The sequence below is a fragment of the Molossus molossus genome, unplaced genomic scaffold (assembly GCF_014108415.1).
Source record: "Molossus molossus isolate mMolMol1 unplaced genomic scaffold, mMolMol1.p scaffold_m16_p_3, whole genome shotgun sequence".
NCBI classification, from domain to species: Eukaryota; Metazoa; Chordata; class Mammalia; order Chiroptera; family Molossidae; genus Molossus; species Molossus molossus.
Window position 1 is genome coordinate 51,475,611 of NW_023425366.1, and position 21,230 is coordinate 51,496,840.

Below are 21,230 nucleotides of genomic sequence, written 5' to 3' on the forward strand. Positions count from 1 at the left end.
TACCAGGTAACTTTGTTGAATGAGCTTTTAGTAATAAAAGGAACTCTGCCCAGCTTGGTGATTATGAGCTGTCATCTGGTCTGTGCATTGTCATCAGACGACCTATAGTCCTTGCAACTGGACTGCTGAGAAACAGCTGTGACCTGCATGGGCAGCCTGTCTGGTCCTCTCCTCAAAAGTTTAGAGACCTTTGGAAGGGTGTGGAGGGGAAGAGTGGAGACTTTGAGGGCTGAGGGATGGGACAGGAGACAAAGCACAAAATGCATCTTGATGTGAGTCTGCAGGTTCCACATTCCTGTCTCTGCTTCTTTTGGTGTGTTACCCAACTTTCTCTCCCTTCCTTCAACCCCCACTTCAAACTCTGTTAATCTAGAAAACTAGCTCTGATTAATCCCATCGTGGAATAATCTTTCTTCTCATTGGCTCTTCTGTTCTTTGTCCTATAATTAGTTTGTCTAAAAGGGGCTTTATAACCTTTCTCCAGTGCTGAATGTGTGTTGTGTTAGCTGGTAAACTAATAGGGGCACAGAGGCGCTTCTCCGACCCCATCTCATCCCTTCTCTCTACCCCTGACCTGCACTGCAACTATGTAGCCATCAATTAGAGACTTTGCCACATACCAAAAGAAACACATTCTGTTGTTGTTGTATCTATTGGTTTTAATTACAAGGCATTTGGAAGGCATTTTAGGACTCTGCATCTCCATAATTCTCTGCCAGCATTTTGCACCTAGTGGACCAATAATAAGAATACATTTCCTTCCTCACTTGGTTTTCTAATTGTGGATACTTTTGCTGCACAAATGCTAGCAGGGCCCACGTGGCTGGAGTAGAAACAATGACTTCATTCTGAGATTGTGTTCAAATCCTCTAAGGAACCAGTGGCTGATGTGCACATTGGCACCTCCTCTGACCTACAGCGCCAGGGGATTCACATGCAAACCTGTGGGCCAGGCCCGGCCAGAAAGGAAATGCCTCAAGGAGATCAGTTACTCGTTTAAATCCAAAGCAGAAGAAAATGAATTATATTTAAGGTGGTTGCTGTCCTGGCTGTTGTATAAAATTTGAGCTTCGGACTAAAGAAAACCTTGGCGTCTTCCATTGTGTGTACAAGAACATCCATTTTTCTAAACTTGGTACCATGTACTTTCTAAGAGCAGTGGTACTTTGTGTTAGAACAAAAAGCATACAACAAACTGGAACCAAATTGTGTCTGGCTCTGTTGCCCAGATGGGGTAAATTTTTCTCCACAATAGAGCGATTCCCAGGGAATTCTATACACTTTGCAAGCAGTTTACAAAATCATGGTTTGTGTACATTCTCTTCAGCTGCAGGCTTGATGTTAGCGTCACCCACTCTTGCCAACTCGACTCCCTTCCCACATCAGCCATTCCATTTCCTCCTACCGCTCCCTGTACTGTTGACATAAAAGAATAAAAGTATGTTTGCTCTAATGTAATAGGGGACCTCCAAAAGTTTGGTACAAACTAAACAAACACCAAGAGTTGGTTTTAAATACAAACCAGCTCTGTACCCTAGTTCTGGGCCCTTGAGCAAAGCACTTACCCTGTTTTAGCCTTAGTCGAGCGGCAGTAATAATACTTGTCCATCTATCTGATGGAGCTGTTGTACTCATATGAGATCATTTACATGGTAGCACTTTATAAATGTGTGTGTATGACTTCTATGAAACAGGAGATCCCAGCATTTTTGGTTCAAGTCCTGCTGCTTGATGTTGGCACCATATGTGGTGTTTTATGATTTCTTACAAGTCCCAGTTCTCGCAAACCCGAAACGTGTGAGCTGATGCCTGTCCTACTTAAAACCCGAGGAGCTTTTCTGCTCGTGAGAACCAGCCTGCACTGCTTGAGTCCAAAGTCAAGTTGAAATGTAGTCTTGATCCATGACTATTGTCAACATATCTCTATTTGCATAGCATGATCCACTTGAGAACTGAGTTTTTGGCATATTTTAAAAATTGACTGCCCTGAATCATGTGTTAATTCACATTCACTAACAAACAGCATATGCTCGCATTTGATAGTATCCTTCTGTTCTACATCACAGCCTTCTAATTGAGCCTGTTATATTAGTCGAACTTCTCTTCTAAATGTAAGTTTAATTTTAAATCAGCTCCCAAGTATATCCTTATAACATGGGATGCTTCCATGTGTTTTTCTCTTGAATTATATACACTTGTCTCCATGAAAATTGGCATATTGGAGTGACTTTCTGGTGCTGAACCATGTGCAGTTTCCACCTCTGACTTCTGAAGTCACAAAATGAGTTGGCTGCTATTTGTTGATTCCTTTTTCTTCCCCCGTACCATGCTTTTCATCATCCCGTTCAGTCTGTTGCCAGTCTGCCCTTGCAAAGCATCATCACGTTTTCTGTCTTCTCCCTAATTCAGACTGGTAAGGGTTCATGTCGTAAAGGCGTCTTGCAGCCTTCTCTTCTTTCTCCATTTCAGGTTCTGTACCTTCGTTCCATCTCAGTTATATCTTCCTCTACCTGCTGTCTCTCATTAGATTATCATACCCAAGCTCGGTACCCCGTGAAGGCCTTCCAACAGAGTATCATGGCATTAATCATATTTCTTGCCGCTGTCTTTGAACTTCTGTGTGTGTTTTGTTTTTTACATAGTAAAACTGACTAAATATGCATTGTAAATCCTGAATGATTGTGATCCTTTTCTTAGAAGTTCAACTGGATCTATTAAGTGTATGAAAGGCATAATTTGCAAACTAAGGTTTATTCCTTATCATACATATATATCTATATATGTTTAATGTCAGTTACAGAAAAATAAAATATTTTAATTTTTATTTATGTAACTGACATAAAACACATTTAATGTTCTGTTACTTCTGATATACGTATACCATGGTATAGAGTATTTAGAAAATGTGTGAGAATAAAAACTGCTAAGGGAAAAACCTCAGAGTCCTCCTTTTGGAAACAAGTGCTTAAATATTTTGCTCTTCTCTTTTAGGCTCCCCTCCCCCTGAATTATAGTGCACATAATAACAAGCCCTTATATAATTATAATTAATTCAATATGTGTATATGTGTGTGGAATTGAAATTGTGGTGCTTTTTTCAATTTATTTAATTCAGATACATTCAGTTTGCAAGTTACATGGAAGATAGGTGCTAAAGCCACTAAAATTGAGTATAATCAATTTTAGCTGATTATCTGTTGTCTTTATTATATATACATTTTATATTTTATAACATTTAATAATCGATTTAATTTAAGTAATTTTAAATATATATGATTTTGAAATACGGTTTTGAAAAATACACAACAGCTTCCTGGAGTGGGTAGCATTATTCCCATTTTACAGATGAGGAAATAATGTCTAGTTAACTCATCTGTGACCGTGACACTAATTACAGCCACTGCCCTTTCCACTCAGCCACAACTCTTTCTTATCAGGTATTTTTGTCAGTTTAGGCAGAAATTTGTCTTTTCGAGGGAAAGAGAAAGGTGAATCAGATAACAAATGTTAATTTTTCTCAGATGCGTTTGCAACATTTATGATGTACCATGTAAGTAGCAGCATTTAGTTTTGGGGTTTTTTTGTTTGTTTGTTTTGGTCTTGTTACAATCCTTGATATAATCTAACTTGTAATACTGACTATCACCTTAATATTTTTTCCTTTGTTGGACTATATTTGAGATTTCTACATCTCTGAGGAACAAGCCTATAATTTTACCTTTTTTTTAAAAACCTAACCTGAGGATACTTTTTCATTAATTTTTAGATAGAGTGGGAGGGACAGAGGGAGCGAAGGAGGGAGGGGAGACGAGAGAGAGAGAGAAACATTGATGTGAGAGAGACTCACTGTTTGGTCACCTCCCACATAACCCTAACCTAGGCCAGGGATCAGACCGCACCAAGGTACGTGCCCTTGACTGGAAATGAACCCACAACTCTTTGGTCCGCAGACCATCGCTATAACCACTGAGCCAAACTGACCAGGGCTAATTTTACTTTCTGTATTTCCTCAGGATAGTAGCATGAATTTATATGGTTTCCAGCAGGAAAAACCCAAGTCACATAAATCTGCCTGCTGATTACCGAGACATCAGTAATACCATTAATGTTGCCCTCAGAGGAGCCTGATTGTGGCGGGGCCGGTCATCCAACACTTACAAGCAGGGAGGCTGTGGCACTTTGGTAGAGTAGAAAGATCAGAACCATGAAATCAGAGTTGTTTCCTACCCCAGCTCTACCATGTAGGTTTAGTTTTTATGATCTTAGAATCACCTAAACCTAAACTAGCTAACCTCTCTGAAATTGTTTCCCACCAGAAAAGTGGACATTGAAATTCCTATCTTAAAGGGGTTATAGGTTGCATATAAACTATCTGGCCCATAGTAAGTGCTTATTAAATGTAAATCCCTTCTGTCTGCTGTTTTTCATGCATGCATCACAAGGAGTTTACATTAATTAGAGAAATACAATGTAAGTGCATGAAACATATACAGAAAAAAAGCCCTACTCATAACCAAGAGGTTGTTTTGTATTCTTGCACTTACCTTTGGACTATTTTGGATTATATATTGGTGATTTATTGTTTGGGTTTTTTTTGTTTTTTTTTTGTCCTCCTAATGGTCAATGAAGTATTAGTCCAAGACTCAACTCGCCTATTGTCTTTTATGGCTCCCAATTTTGTAGAAATAACCTTTGATATTCTGAGTTATTTGGGGTAGTTTTTGAGAGCTTAGGTACAGTGTTAGCAGTGACTTGCTGCTCCTTGAGCATAGCCCTGGGGACTGTCATTATATAAACCTGCTAAGTCTGTTTAACAGTTGTAAAATATCATCAATCCCATTGGGTGTTAAAGTTTAGGTAAACATCTCTGTGTCTTTAAAATATTTATTATCTATAGAGAGCAGGGAGAATCATTTTAGAAATGGTTCTAAATCATTTGAAGTCTTTTGCACTGAGCATCTTAAGCAAAAAGTTCATACCCAAGTAGAGGTGATTTGAATTGAGTTTCTTTCCTTCTTTTAAAAATAGTAGGAGCTCATCCTGACTACAGATTTTACAATTGCCTTCTGTAGTTTTAACTTTTGGAATTAATATTTTAAACTGGTCTTGGAAACTTGATGCTCCATTCTTCCTTACTGAGGCCTGGGTGGGGATGCCGAAGTGTGTAGGAGCAGGCAGTGAGCAAATGGAATTTCCCCGTGTCTATGTTAGCAAAGACATGAGTTTTATCCCTGAAGTGTTTTCTGAAATTATAATTGTCTAAAAAATCCCAAATCTAGAGAAATACCTTTAATTCTTCATTGCCTTTAATTCTTCTCCCAAATTGAGCAAAATCCTAGATAGACCCTTCTTCCCATTCTAGTCTACAGGCTGGCCCACCACTGTATATGGGCCTTAACATCTTATGGTCTGCTTTGAGTTTCTAGGGGAGGAAAAAAAAAATATATATATATGTGTGTGTGTGTGCACACATGCTAGACATTGTTCAAATTTGCACAGTAGACCAAAATTAATTTACTCTCATGTGTGCAATTAAGCAATGAAATCCTGTCCTGAAAAGGTGTCCTGGGTTTTCTAACAGCTTGGTAGAAACAGATGACATCTTAGGAGCTCAAGGATGATCACACTGAAGGAGATAGCCATAGTCTCTTACAACTGTGCATAACCTGAATATCCTCTGAGGTGTGCATTGATGTGTAACTTTGGAGAGTTCTTAGAAATGTGTGATGGGGAGAACTTCCAGGAAAGGTGTGGAGGGCAGGCTGCAAGTACAGTTCACTTTCCCCTAGGATCAGGACGGCATGGCCGTGTTACCATCAGGGCACTGGACTCGGTAGGACTCAACCCGTGAAAGACACATCTCTGCCTTTCAGGCACCAAGCTGAGCACACCATTCAGCTGCCTTTACTGAGTACCTGCCATGACCTGGCACTTGTTAAAGATGTAGATAGAGATGGATGGGATTGAGCCCCTGGACAGAGTGTCTCATCATTTTGGTGACTTGATGAAGCCTCCCCTATTTTTAACACGTGAAGGAGCAGTCTGTTGTTTCAGATTTTTTTCAGTGCCTGTGAATATTTATCTGGTTGCTAAAAAATTTCATGTTTGCCTATTTAAAAAGAAAAATGAGTTTAGAGAAGTTTGATCATGTGGTTCTTTAAAGCTTAAGTACCTGTGAAATGCTTTGGGAGGCTAGTGCAAAGCCAGAATTTGTCACGGGGCAAGTTTACTGAGTGTATCAGCTTACTGGAAATTTTGGAATTTGGATTCTCTCATCTTTATATTCCAATCCCATCTCCTGTCCCAGTTTTAGGGTCTTGGATATTTTTTTTTTTTTAGTGCCTTCCTTGGAGTATACGAGTACACATACCATCTCTGGTATCCATTCTTTAACTACTGAGCGTAGGGAGGTTTTCATTTAGATATTCTCTCCCAGGTAAAAGCTGGTCCCAACTCTTAGCTAGTTCAATACATGTTTGAATTGAATTACGTACCTGAGGATATTCAGGGTTCTTGACAGAAATTTTGAGTCGCACAAAATAACAATGTGTACATAAAATGCTAAATTGTGGCATGTTCCCATAAGTTAGTGATTCATATCCTATTCCTACTCTGCTTTTCCTTAAAGGGACATGCCTCAAATACTGTTTTATAAAACAGAGATTCCCACTCCTCGTTTTTGTGATTCTTGTCGACTCTTCCTCCAGTATACCCCCACCTACCTGAGCATCCTGTAATTATGTCAAACTTTCCATCGTTTATAATAAAAACTTCATGAGGGACCTTGCATTCCATACCTGTCTGTCAGTTTGTCTCAAGTCTCTAGGACAGGTTAGCCCAAAGCAGCCACTCAAATATTTGTTGAATGAACAAATGAGTTAGAATAAAAAGGATATGGTGGCCTTGGTGTCTCTGTGTGTGAAGGGAACAGGTAGAGTGGCTGAAATGAACAAGTAACCAAGCCAACTCCTTAATGAATGAGGCAGGTCTTAGGCTATTTTTACACTGGATTTTATGTGTGTTCTTTGGGAGATGGACTTCTTAATGTTTATTCTTCTCTAACTTATAGTTCTATTTCAATTCCTTCTCTGCCAACTTACTCTTATTCTGCTCCTTAAACCCTGCATAGTCCCTATATTGTGATTTCCATCGAAAGTTATTGCTTTAAAATACTGTCTTTTAGCCAACATTAGTTAACATTGCAAATGGAATTTTCTGAGTTGCTAATACTTCAGGCAGTTGTGTTCTTTACAATGTCCCCGTGTTTCTTAGGATTCAAAGCAGCCAATAAACATGAACTTTTAGAGGAAATTGCAGCTAATTAAGTTGCTTTAAAATAAAAGCAATTCTGAGGACACTAAATCATCTTGCCCTTAAGTTTGGCCTTGATGAACACGTTCCCCTGCTCACTCAGATCTGGTAGTAGCATGGCACTGGGCAAAGAGCCGGGCAGTGGTGCTGAGGGACCTCCATTCCAGCCCTGGCTCTGTCTCTGACCCAGCAGGGCGAATATCCGCAGGTGGTCCTTCTCCCTTGTATGGCCCCAGTTTCCTTGTTTGCAAGAAAGAGATAATGTCTGTCTCTCAGGGTGATTATGAGAACTACACAATAACATGAAAAAGTGCTTTATAGATACAGTAATGCTTAAGTGAATTCTCTTATCAGCTCCCTTGTGGCTCTTTAAATGGCAGGGTTATTATCCATCCCTTGGCTCTTATCAGAAGTTGCTACTTAGTAACTGTTGAGTAATGCAGAAATATTTGCAGGCAATCTCTGTGGCCCAGAAGGATCTGCTTTTGCTATGATGAAGACTTTATCAATTCATAACGTTGGCCTCCACTTTGAGAACAGGTCATGAATGAAGGAAGGCGAGGCTGAAGTGTATGTGGTTGGAAGGTCAGTGGGCCTAGTATGTGATCCAGTGGGCCAGGTCAGAAGGGAAGGGTGAGATGGGTAAAAGGAAGCCTCACGAGGGCAAACGTGTTTGGTTTGGTTGGTTCACTGCCCTGTCCCTCATGCCTGGCCCATGGAATCTATGGATTAAACATTGAGTGAAGTCTGTATAATGGTACGATATTTGCTCGGTCGGTATCAATGACCACACCCTTATTTTATTCAGTATAGATAGGCAAATAAAACTTCCCCGCATAGATATTTGAGAACCCTTTTATTACTCTTTTCTAATAAGGAGTTATTTGGTCATTAAATATTTTAATGGAGCATGTAGCTTGTGCTGGACATCATGAGGACACAAATTTGTTTTCTAGGAGTTTACTATTAAACAAGACAATAAAGGAGGTATCAGGAGAACGGCATTTTGAGCAGGGACGATCAGGAAGGAATTTGGGAAGGAATAGCCCTTGTGTTGAGCCATAAATATAGGTAGAATTCTATCAGCTGTGGCCAATAAGTTGCAAGTTAAAGCTTTGTGGGTGCTTTAATTCAAACATTAAATCAAGTCTTCTCCGTGGACAGGGTGCTATCAGAGTGTGAGAGCCTCCTCAGTGCTCTTGTGGGCTAGTAGAGTCTCGCATAGGTTTGTGGAATCTTTAGTCCAGGGCAGAGGCCTAGGGGCCGCTGGGGCTTCTGCCTGCTCCCGGGTGGGGTGGTTGAGGCTGGAAGGAAGCAGCAGCTAAGGGGAAGGTACTTGCGAAACTGCCTCCTTTTGCCCACATTTAACACTTGGGGAGAGTAGACTGATCATGTGGACTCCCACTTAGGGGTTTATATTGTTTTCAAACTGTGATGTGTCAGAAGGTACTGTAAAGTGAAAACATCCTGTTAAAAATGGGAGACAGCCCGGCCTGTGTGGCTCAGTAGATTGAGCATTGTCCCAATGAAAAAGAGGTTTCCATGTGATTCCCGGTCAGGGCACATGCCTGGCTTTTGAGCTCAATCCCCAGTAGGGGGTGTGCAGGAGGTGACCAATCGATGTTTCTCTCACATTGATGTTTCTATCTCTCTCTCTTCCTCTCTCTCTAAGAAAAATCAATGAAAACATATTTAAAAAATGGGAGACAGATTTGAGACTAAAATTAAAATGAGAAACTGGAAGTCATAGGGTATCCTGGGGTTAAGTGTCAGGAACAGTGGAGATGGAGGATTAGGTGATGCTGTGTGGGCATGCTGGGCATCTTCTGAGAAAACAGGATGAGAAAAATCATAATTTACCAAGTAGACTCATTAGCCGGTGATGTTAACTCACTCAGTGAGGATTCACTGGAACATGATATTTGAGTCCTCTCTCTGTGCAAGGAACCATGATTGGTGTGAGAAGGAGGTAAAGGTGAATCTAAGGATTCCCCACTTTGGAGAGGCAGACCTGATGGAGTTGTAATGGGGGCTTCCGTGATGAGTGAGGTAATAAAAATGCAAACCAAAGTGCTGAGGAGAGTGCACGGATTCTGACGTTGAGATCCTCTGAATTTTGCTTCAAAGATGTCACACACAGAAGGTGGGGCGCTGTCTGTCCAGGCAGAGAGAAGGTGGAGAGCGGGAGCACTCAAACCCAGCAGGTTGTGGTGTGCTGAAAGCTGGCACTGCCCGGAAGCCGTGGCTGAAATGTCACCTTCGGTGGGGGAGGGGGATAAGTGCGCTAGAACTTTGTTCTGTCGGAAATGGGGATCCATCGAAGGTTTGAGGCTGAGAATAACATCAGCTGGACCGTGTGTTAGAAAGATGTTTGTGGCAGCCCCGAGGAGAGTGGGCAGAGGAGACGGCTGGAATGCTACCCGACGGTGTAAGGGTCCAGGGGAGGAGGCTGCAGCCTTGGGGTGGGGTGGGGCTGCTGGAGAGCGAGTGTACTTTTCCAAAACCTGAGCGCTCTCTTCTAAAAATAAATCAGATTCCATTTATTAAGAAAAAGAAGATGCTTGTCCAGCCGGTGTGGCTCAGTGGTTGAGCATGGACCCATGCACCAAGAGGTCGCCAGTTTGATTCCCGGTTAGGACACATGCCCAGGTTGTGGGCCCGATCCCCAGTGGGGGGCATGCAGGAGGCGGCCATCGATGTCCTCTCTCATCGATGTTTCTTTTTTTTCTTTATTTATTTTTTTATCCTCACCCGAGGACAATTTTCCATTTTTTGTTCAGACAGAGTGGGAAGGAGAGAGAGGAAGTGGAGAGAGAGAGAGAGAGAGAGAAACATCGAGAGTTTCTATCTCTCTCTTCCTCTCACTTCCTCTCTCTCTAAAATCAATAAAGGAAAAAAAAAGTTTTTAAAAAAAGAAAGAAAAGGAAAAGGAAGTTGCTTTTGATAACTTCAAATTTTTGTACTGGTACCAGTGGTCTGGACGAGGGCTCCCTGTGTAAGGAGTGGAGCCGCCGTGGGCAGTGGGCTGGTAGGAACCATGCCTGGGTGGCGACACAGGGGAAGCTCCTGCTCTGGGGCCTGCCTGTGTTATCCACCAGCCCATCCTGCTGCTCTGCCAGAGCTCACCTCCCTCTCCTTCCACTGGTTTCTTTTCCTCCTCATCCGCAGACAGAGGCTTTCCCCAAGTTCTTCCATGCTTTTTTGTTTGTTTTCTTTCTCCCATCCAAATATTTCTAGCCCTGATGTTTCTGCCTTTCGCTTGGGCAGATGATCTCTCGACCTGTTGGCTCAAGGGTAGGGTCGGATGAATTACCTGCCTCACAGAATCATGAGGCTTAACTGAGGAACTGCATAGAAAACACTTTGCTTAAGGCCTTGAAACAAAGTACGTTCTCAACAAATAATCATCTAAGACATATATGAGTTATTTTAGGGTTTGGTATTATTTTTAGATCTTACGTGTTTAGCATTGTACTTGCTCCAGTTAGAGTTCAGAATTTGATCTAAATTTCTCTTGACTGCCAAGATCATGTTTCGGAGCCCCCATCAGTAGGGCATAGGATTGGCCTTTCTTAGAGATGGATGGGTGACCTTCATGTTCTTATCTCTTCTGCTTGGGGCCAGAGGTCCCGCTTGTAAAAATGGGTGACTGGAGCTAGCAGCTGGGGAACAAATAAAGCAAACACTGCCCTTCCTGCCCTGTGTGACCATCCCTGCTGTATGCGCACGTTGCCTTCATTAGATGAGTAATTGAACAAACAAGAAGCCAAATTTGTTTCATAGCCATCAGAATCCAAGCTCAGGGTTGAAGAGGGCAAAGGGGTCCTCTTTACGAGAAAGGAGTGCTGTCGTGTAAACGGAGAGCTGAGTTGGCTCTGTGGCAGTTGGCTGCTGTGGGTGCTGTGGGGACTGAGGCCAGAGGAAGTGCGGCCAGGAAGCGGGGAGGCCGTTTTCTCGACAGAAAAGCAAAGCCGAAGCATGGACGTTTGTAAACTGGGCTTGTGTTGGAATAAAGAGTGTGGGCTTAAAAACTCTGTCCATTGCTGTATCCACTGCTTTTTACTTCTGGATAGCTGTTGACCAGGAATATTAGTCTCATAAAGGTGAAGAAATAAGTGAGGGAGGAATTTTAGAGACTTTGGCATCTGTAAAATAGGATTTGGGTTGGATGAGAAGCCTTAATTGCCTCTAGGAATAAGAAAACACAGGTCTTTGGAGATTCTTTGTTCAACCCCAGAATTTCCAGGATGGTCCCAGCTGAGCCCCTGGACCAATTCCACAAGCTTGTGAATGGAAGTTGTTGCAAGGAGACCATGCTCTAATGGATTTGAGTCTGTCTAACTCCTATGACATCATGTTTGTGAAATCTGATTGCTGTTCTCATTCTACTATTTAGTAATTTCAACACATACTTTGCTATTGCATTTTTTTTGGTTAGAAATAATATTAAGTTATCCGGCCGGTATGGCTCAGTGGTTGAGCGTCGACCCATGCACCACGAGGTCGCCAGTTCAATTCCCGGTCAGGGCACATTGCCCAGGTTGTGGACCCAATCCCCAGTGGGGGCATGCAGGAGGCAGCCAGTCGATGTTCTCTTTCATCAGTGTTTCTGTCTCTCTCTTTCTCTCATTTCCTCTCTCTGTAAAATCAATAAAGAAAAAAAAGAAAGAAAAAATATAATGTAAAAATCAAAGCAAATCTCTTTCTGTGCTTGGAGTTTTAGTACCCTGTGTCTCAGCGCTCCATGTTGAACTGCATGTGAGTTTTCTAGTTGATCGTCTCAGGTGTTTAGTTGATGAACGCTGCCCGTAGAGTAATGTGATGTTATCCTCTGTTTCCAGCTATTGTGGATGATGAAAGGCTCTCTGCGGAGGAGATGGATGAGAGGCGGCGGCAGAACATCGCTTATGAATATTTATGCCACCTGGAGGAAGCCAAAAGGTGAGACTGAGGGCTATTTGCATACCTTCTCTTGGACATAAGCTTTGGGGCACTGTACTTTAAGAACTCATTTGCACTCTTGTGGATAGCAGGCAGGGTAAAGGGAGAAGAACCACCTGTGCTTTGTAAACGATCAAGCAGAATTGAGAAAAAGTTACTACCACAGCCAAGGTCAAGGCACTAGCTCCTTCTTCAGAGCCTCCCAGGAAATCTTTGGGCAAATTGCAGATTTTTTTCAAATTTTTCATCTCACTGGCTTGGATGGGGGGGAGCAGCAAAGACGTAAATCAACTTCCTTTTCTCCCAGAGCTTCCTCAGATCTTTCCCCCACACTCACCCCAATGACTATAAATGCCCAGTAGGACAATAGCATTTTGGACTGAAGTCCATTGGTCACTAAGCTAGAGGGTAGGTTTATGACAGCAATCTCCTTTTTAATTCATGGGTGTGACTACTTAGGATATGTTCTCTAAACTCACATTGACTTCTCAGATGATAAGTAAATGTTGGGCTTTCCAAGGAGAAAGTGAAGATAAAGAAGGTATTTGTACTTAGGCTTCTGTGCCAGAGGGATCCGAAGAACTTTGTCCTTTGCCCATGTGCCCTGAGTTAGGTTCTGGTTATTGCTTTGTGCTGTAATGGAGCGACAAGTCTTGTTCCACGGACAGATGGTATATTCCAGCTCTCTTAATCTATAGTGAAAATAAACATTTAGTTAATGGTCATTGGTGTTAATCACCTCTGATCACTAATATGTAGCTATCTACAAAGCTAGAAGAATGAGGGTTTTTAGTCAATGTTGTGTGGAACATTTAGTGACACATGCTGATTTGTCCTTAAAATTGCTTAAAAGCGCATTTCCCAGGGTTTTTTCATATTTAACACTGTCTTGTAACTCTAAGTTCTAAAGACTAAGTTTTAAAGGTTATTTAACATGTCTTTGAAGTCTACAGTTAGGTTGCAGGTCACTGAAGACTCATTATCAGTCTGAGATTATTAAAAACATGCTCTTAGTCAAGTTGCTAAAAAGTTAGATAAGGAGAGTGATTCATAGACATTTAAAATCAGCATGCTTTCAATGAAAAAGTTTAAGGAGAGTTAGTGGGAACTTCCTCCTGACACATGGTTTGCTTTCTAAGTTTGCCCCTTGTTTGTGGTGAGTGGAAAGCAGTGTCAGAGAAGGTGTGTGGGAGTCAGCAGACTGAATTTCCTGGTCCCAGCTTCGACATCAAGAGCTGTGAGACCTTGGGTGGGCTGTCTACTCTGTGGGAACTTCAGTTTTGTCTCTTCTGTGATGGGATGATAAAGATGATACCACCACCTGGCCTACTTACTTTATGGACCTTTTCCCTAAAAATCAAGTAAAATCAAGAAGGTATAAATATTCTGCAAACTGTAGTGCCGGTCAGCTGTATATAACAGAAGCATAATTTACTCCTGAATGTATCAAAGTTGTATCAGTACAGCTTGAAAGTTGCCATATTCTGTAGTGTTTTCAAAATTCTATAGTTGAATTTTGTTTTAGAAAAGTCAACAGAACAATTAGCCTAGGTTCTCTGAAGAAAGCTTCCTTAGGAATAGTTTCATTAAAAGAAAAGACTATACAATATACAGTTCTTCCTCTAAGATGGTTTTCATAAATGTGTTTTACAAGGATACTTTTGTTACATGTACTTATGAATCTTTTATTAAGACCTGAACACTTTTTGTGACTTTCGGGAAAGCTGATTTTTGGTCATGGAGTATGTGAAAATTAAGTGGCTATGAATAGATACATTAATATGTATGCCATGATTTCAGAAAGCATAGTATACAGAATTCTGACAAATGTTAATGCCTTTGGAATTTGTCATGCTGAGTTTATTACAGTGTATGCATGTATCTGTGTCCGTGTGAGTATAGCTGGCTTAGCCTATTGAGTTTGTACTAAATGATACACTTTGAATGTGCCAGTTTAGCCAGGAACTGTTTCTTGTTTCTTATTTCAGTTGAAGTGACTTAGGTGTATTTAACTAGAAATGTATTGGTTCTGTCTTTTCTTCCTTTCCATAAGTGAGAACTGGAAGAATTTATAGTTTGTATGTATTAAAAATTCAGAACTGTAATAGTTCAATATATCTTTAACTTTGATTTTATTGATTTCAAGGTTCTGTGATAATATCACACAATTTAAGAGCTCCTTCATTCAGGCAGGTATATCACTACCAACATTACAGAAATAAAGAGGACAATGAGGGAATACTATGAATAATTATATGCCAACAAGTTACAGAACCTAGGTGAAATGGACAAATTCCTAGAAAGACACAAACTACCAAAACTGACTCAAGAAGAAATAAAAACAAAACACTAAATAGACTTATAGCAAGTAGAAAGATTGAGTTAGTAATAAAAAAAAAAAACTTCCTATTCTTACAAATGTAACTCCAAAAAAATGAAAGAGGGAAGACTTTCCAACTCATTCTATTGAGACCAGATACCAATATCTTTGTCTAGTTTTTATATCTGATACCAAAACAAGACAAACATACCTCAGGAAAACTATAGATCAATATTCCCTATCAATATGAATACAACAATTCTCAACCAGACACTAGTAGACTGAGTTCAGTGGCATAAAAAAGGGATTGTACACCACCATATGGGATTTGTCCCAGGAATGAAAGCCTAGTTTAACCCCAAAGTCAATCGATCAGGATGATTCAATGAAGAAAAAAAATCTCTTCAAGAAATGATGCGGAGGCAACTGTATATACACAAGCATAAAAATGAATTTGGATTCCTACCTCACACCATATACAAATATTATCTTAAAATGAATTGTTAACCTAAATGTGAGAACCACAACTATACATTTCTTTCTAAGAAAACACAGGAGTAAATCTTTATGACCTTGGGTTAGGCAATGGTTTCTGAGACTTGACACCAGAAACATGAGCACAAAAAGAAAAGTAAATTAGACATTATAAAAAAATAAACCTTTTGATTCTAAGGATACCATCAAGAAAGTGAAAAGGCAACCCATGGAATGGGAGAAAATATTTACAAATCATATATTTGATAAGAGACTTTTTTCCAGAATATGAAAAGAGCTCTTACAGCTCAACATAAAAAGTGAATAGTCTAATTTTAAAATGGGCAAAAGTTCTGAATAGACATTTCTCCAAATAAGATATACAGATGGACAATAAGAATGGGACAGGGTGCTTAACACCAGTCTTTAGGGAAATGCAAATCAAAAGTACGATGATGGCCCAGCCGGTGTGGTTCAGCGGTTCAGCATTGACCTATGGACCAAGAGGTCACTGGTTTGATTTTCAGTCAGGGCACATGTCTGGGTTGTGGGCTCAATCCCCAGTAGGGGCATGTAAGAGGCAGCCAATAAATGTTTCTCTCTAATCAATGTTTCTATCTCTCCTTCTCCCTTTCTAAAAATTAATAAAAAAAATTTTTTTAAAAGTACAATGATGCCCTGGCCAGTTTGGCTCAGTGGTTAGTGTGTCAGCCCATTGACCAAAGGGTCTCGGGTTTGATTCTGACCAAGGGCATGTACCTGGGTTGCAAGTTCGAGTCAAGGCCTAGTCAGAGTTGTGTGGGAGGCAACCTTTCAATGTATGTCTCTCACATTGATATTTCTCTCTCTCTCTCCCTCTCCCTCTCTTTCTTCTTCCCTCCTCCCTCCCTCTCTTCTACTCTATCTAAAAATCAGTGGAAAAATATCCTCAAGTGAGGATTAACCAAAAGAAAAAAAGAAAAGTACAATGAAATACCACTTCAAACTAGGATAGCTATAATGAAAAAGGCTGACAATAACAAGTGATCACAAGGATGGAGAGAAATTGGAACTCTCATACATTGCTGGTTGGGTTGTAAAATGGGCTGTAAAACAGTCTAGCTGCTCCTTAAAAAAATTAAATATTGAGTTACCATATGATCCAGCAAATCCATCACCAGGTATATACCCCCCAAAATTGAAAATCTATGTCTATGTCCATACAAAAACTTGCACACAAATGCTCGTTGAAGCAATGAGCAAAAAGTAAACACAACTCAAAATGTCCATCTACTGATGAATGGATAAACAAAATGTGGTTTATTTATACAATGAAACATTATTCAGCTATAAAAAATAATGTTATCAAATAAAATCGATCAATGTATGAGAACTATATAAATCACAAGTGAGATTTATCCCAAGTATGCAAGGCTGATTCAGCATCTGAAAATCAATTAATGTGATTTATCACATCGACAGGCTAAATAAGAAAAACAATATAATCATATCAATAGATGAAGAAAAAGCATTTGAGAAAATCTAACATCTATTTTTGATAAAAATGCTTAGTAAACTAGGAATAGAGAGGAATAGCCTCAACTTGAGAAAGACTGTTTACAGGAGACGTACAGCTAACATCATACTTAATGTTGAGAAGCTCAAAGCTTCCCCACTAAGGTCAGGTACAAGGCAAAGATGTCTCCTCTCACCAGTTCTTTCCAACATTGTACTGAAAGTTTTAGCTAATTCAGTAAAATAAGAAAAGGCAACTAAAGGTATACTTATTGGAAAGAAATATAAAAAACTATTTGTGTTCACAAGTGACATGGTTAACTATGCAGGAAACCTGAAAGAATAAAAAACAAACAAAAATCTCCTAGAACTAATTAATTATAGCAAGGTTGCAGGATACAAGGTTAATATACCAGCAAAGAATAGGTGGGATTTGAAATTAAAAACACAGTGACATTTACATAGCACTCAAAAAATGAATTCCTTAAGCATAAATTTAATAAATTATGTACAAGATCTATATGAGGAAAACAACAGAACTCGGGTTAACTAAATCAAAGAAGAACAAAATAAAAGGAAAGATATTCCATGTTCATGGATAGGAAGACTCAATATTGTCAAGATGTCAATTCTTCCCAACTTGATCCATAGACCTAGCCTAATCAAAATACCAGCAAGTTATTTTGTGGATATTGACAACCTGATTGTAAAGTATATATGGAGAAGCAAAAGACCCAGAATAGCCAACACAATATTGAAGGAGAACAGAATTGGAGGACTGATACTGCCCAATTTCAAACGTATTATAAAACTACAGTAACCAAAAGAGTGTGACATTGGTGGAAGAATAGATAAATAGATCAATGGAACAGAATACAGAGTCCAAATATAGTCTCCCGTACATATAGTACTTTGATTTTTTTTAAAGGAGCAAAGCAGTACAATGGAGCAAAGATGGTTTTTTCAACAAATGGTACAGGAACAACTGGGCATCCACGTATGAAAAGTGAATCTAGACATTGACCTTATACCCTTCACAAAAGTTCACTCTAATAGATCAGACCTATGTGTAAAATACAAAACTATGAGACTCTTGAAAGGTAACAAAAAAGAAAACCCAAATGAACTTAACTATGGCAGTGGCTTTTAAGATATAGCACCAATGGCATGATTCATGAGAGAAAGAATTGATAAGTTGGGCTTCAACAAAACTAAAATTTTCTGTTCTACAAAAGACAGTGTCAAGAGAATAAAAAAACAAGGCACAGACTGGGAGAAAATATTTGCAAAAGATACACTGATAAAGGACTATTATCTCACACATATAAGAACTCTTAAAAGTCAACAATAAGAAAACAACCCAATTAAAAAATGGGCCAAAGACCTTAACAGACACCTCATCAAAAAAGACATATAGAGGGACAAATAAGCATAGTAAAAAGTCCTCCACAGCCTCTGTCATCAGGGAAATGCAAAATGAAATAACAATGAGATATCACTAAACACCTGTAAGAATAGCCAAAATCTGGAACACTGATAACATCAGCTGCTGGCAAGGATGTGGAGCAGCAAGAACTCTCATTCATGGCTCATGGAAATGCAAAATGGTGTAGCCACTTTGGAAGACAGTTTCACAGTTTTTTTACAAAACTAAACATACTCTTACCATATGATCAAGCAATTGTACTTCTTCTGTTTACTCAATAGAGCGAAGGCTTATGTTCATACAAAAAAACTACACATGGATGTTTATAGAAGCTTTTTTCATAGTAGCCAAAACTTGAAAGCAACCAAGATATACTCAGTAGGTGAATGGATAAATAAACTATGGTACATCTAGAAAATGAAATACTATTTAGCACTAAAAAAGAAATGAGCAAGCCATGCAAAAAGAAAAGACAAGGAGGAACCTTAAATGCATATTATAAAGTGAAAGAATCCCATCCTGAAAAGGCTACATATTATATAATTCCAACTATATGACAGTCTTGAAAGAGGCAAAACTATGGACACAGTAAAAATATCAGTGGTTGGGGGAAGGAAGCTGAATAATCAGAACACAGAGGTTTATTAGGGCAGTGAAAAAACTCTGTATGATACCATGATAGGTAAATATTATTATGTATTTGTCCAAACCCATATAATGTATAACACCAAGATAAACTGTATTGTAAACTGTGGACTTTGAGAGATTATGATATGTTAATATAGGTTCATCAGTTATAACAAATATTCCACTCTGGTGGAGGATGTTGATAATGGGAGAGACTATGCATATGTGGGGACAGGGGCATATGGGAAATCCATTTATATGAAATGTCCAGAATAGGCAAACCCACAGATATAAAAAGTAGACAGTTGCTACCTAGAGCTAGGCGATAGGTAGATTGGGGAGGGATTCCTAATGGGTATGCATTTCTTTTGCAGAGACAAAAATGTTCTAAAATTGACTGGATGATGGTTGCATGACTCTGAGTGTACTAAAAACTACTGAATTACACACTTTAAAAGGGTGAATTGTATAGTATATGTATTCTATCTGATTAAAGCTGTTATTAAAGTTCCTTTGACCAGACTGGCTTGGAGAGGTCCTTAGTAAAGCTGTGAAATAAGGTCAATGATATTTGGCAGATAAAATGTGTATAGATGGTACTCATAAGATATGTGAGGTATCTAAACACTATTTTATAGATTTTTTTGAGCATCCATTTTAGGGTCATCTTGGTAACTGAAGATCAAGCAACAACAAGCTCACTATTTGGTTAAAGCCTTTACTCACGAGTTTCAAATTCTTTCCTTCACCTTTGTTTGCTCTGTTAATCTCTCATGCATGAGTATCTCCCTGTTTCCAGCCCATCCTCCTCCCAATATCTCTCAGATGTTCACCTCTCCATCCTCCCCCCAGCTCACTGAAGGCTAGGTTGCTGCAGTGGTCTCTAAATGGTTTCTGCACTCCTCTGGTCCTCTTTGTTCTTTTATCTATATCATCTTCAGTTGAATCTTTTCAGAACCCTCATCTATTGTGGCCAATTCTGTTCAAAACTTCCAGTTGTTTCTTAATACTCTTAGGATAAAGACCAAGCGCCTTTTTAGGACCTCATAGGCTTTGGATAATCCAGTCCTTACAGTCTCTCCAGTTTCTTGTTGTGCCCTGTCCCCTGTTCTATATTCCAGCCACACTGACCCCTTTTCATTTCCCTGTTCCCTCCTACACAGGACCTTTTCCTGTTCTTTATCTAGTCAGACTCTACTCAGTGTTCAGATTGCAGCTCCCTTTTTCAGGGAGTCCTTTTCTCCCTGACATCCCCATCTGGGTCAAAGACCCTGTTATACGGTATCATGACATCAGATCCTTCCCATATTTGAATGACTTATTTAATGCTCAGCAATGACTTATCATTTGTTACTGATGAGAATTTATTGTACTCTGTTTCTCATGTTTTGGTTCTCCTGAAGGTAATAAATTAGATTCATAGTAAACAGGATTCTGGATGGTTTGACTACACTACCAGCCTAGAGGTAAAATTTAATCTTTGTCTCAATGGAAAATTCTATATTGCAGTTAGATGATATGAGTTCTTCCTGCCATATATGTAACAACGGATTATGAGGCTGAGAACTCTAGATAATTTAATGATACCACAGTGAATTGGAAGATATCCAGAGAAGGGCATAGAATATTTTCCAGTGAATGAATGAATGAATGAATAAAGAGAGGAAGAGATAACCTCTCTATTACTATCATTTATGGCTGAAATTATTGCTCACAGTTTATAAAATGATGAAGTCTGTGCATATCGATTAAGTATCAAAGTATTACTATTAGTGGCAAGGAAAGGGAAGTGAGAAAGGAATATTTTTAGGACCAAAAAAGAGAGAGAATTGGTTTTTAAAATGACTCTTCATCCTAGGGGCATGTTTCTCCACAGGCTAGAGGGTTCTAGATGATGTCATGAAGAGCTCGTCACACCAAGTTGAGAGGCAGAGGATGTCTGGCATATGTATTAATTATCCTTGTGTAACAAATTACTCTAATAAAACTTAGGGGCTTAAAACAATAAATATTTATCTCATGATTTTTGAGGGTCAGGAATCTGAGCTTAGCCAAGTGGGTCCTCTGGCTGTCAGGCTCACACAAAGCTGTGTCAACATAAGCTTCAGGCAGGGCAGATGGGCTTCCAAGCCCACTTATGGTGTTGGCAGGATTCAGTTCCTGATGGGCGTGTGGACCGGGGACTTCATTCCTCGCTGCTCTTGGCCAGAGGCTTCCCTCAGTTCCTCGACGTATGGGTCTCTGTAGGGCAGCTCCCAACATGGCAGCTGGCCTCCGTCAGAGTGAGTGAACGAGAGAGCGAGAAAGGGCAAGTGAGGCAGAAGCCAGAGTCCTTTTGTAACCTAGTCTCAGAAGTGGCATTCCATAGTTTGCTGAATTTTATTCATTGGAACCAAATGACTCAATCCAGTTTATGCTCAAGGGGAGATTACTCAGGCCATGAATTCAAGAAGGCTGGGGCCACGGGATATGTACATGGTCTGTACATATCCTTTAGAAATTGACCCTGGAAAAGGTACTTGAAGGGGGGAAATCATTTTGTTACTGTCAGAAACCAATCAGGAATTGAATGATGTCTTGGTCTAAATGATTGTGGTACTAAGGTTATTTATGCTGTGATGTTTTTGAATTGTGAAT

At 39.8% G+C, this 21,230-nt stretch overlaps 1 protein-coding gene across 2 annotated transcripts in view; it reads left to right on the plus strand.

Moving 5' to 3' along the window:
* The window catches only part of IQGAP2 (IQ motif containing GTPase activating protein 2), a 303,569-nt gene that overhangs the window by 40,698 nt on the left and 241,641 nt on the right, over positions 1-21,230 (plus strand). For both annotated transcript variants that reach the window (XM_036278805.1, XM_036278806.1), the window contains exon 2: positions 12,153-12,252. In XM_036278805.1, coding sequence (XP_036134698.1) covers positions 12,153-12,252 — 100 coding nt within the window. The remainder of the gene's footprint in view (positions 1-12,152; positions 12,253-21,230) is intronic.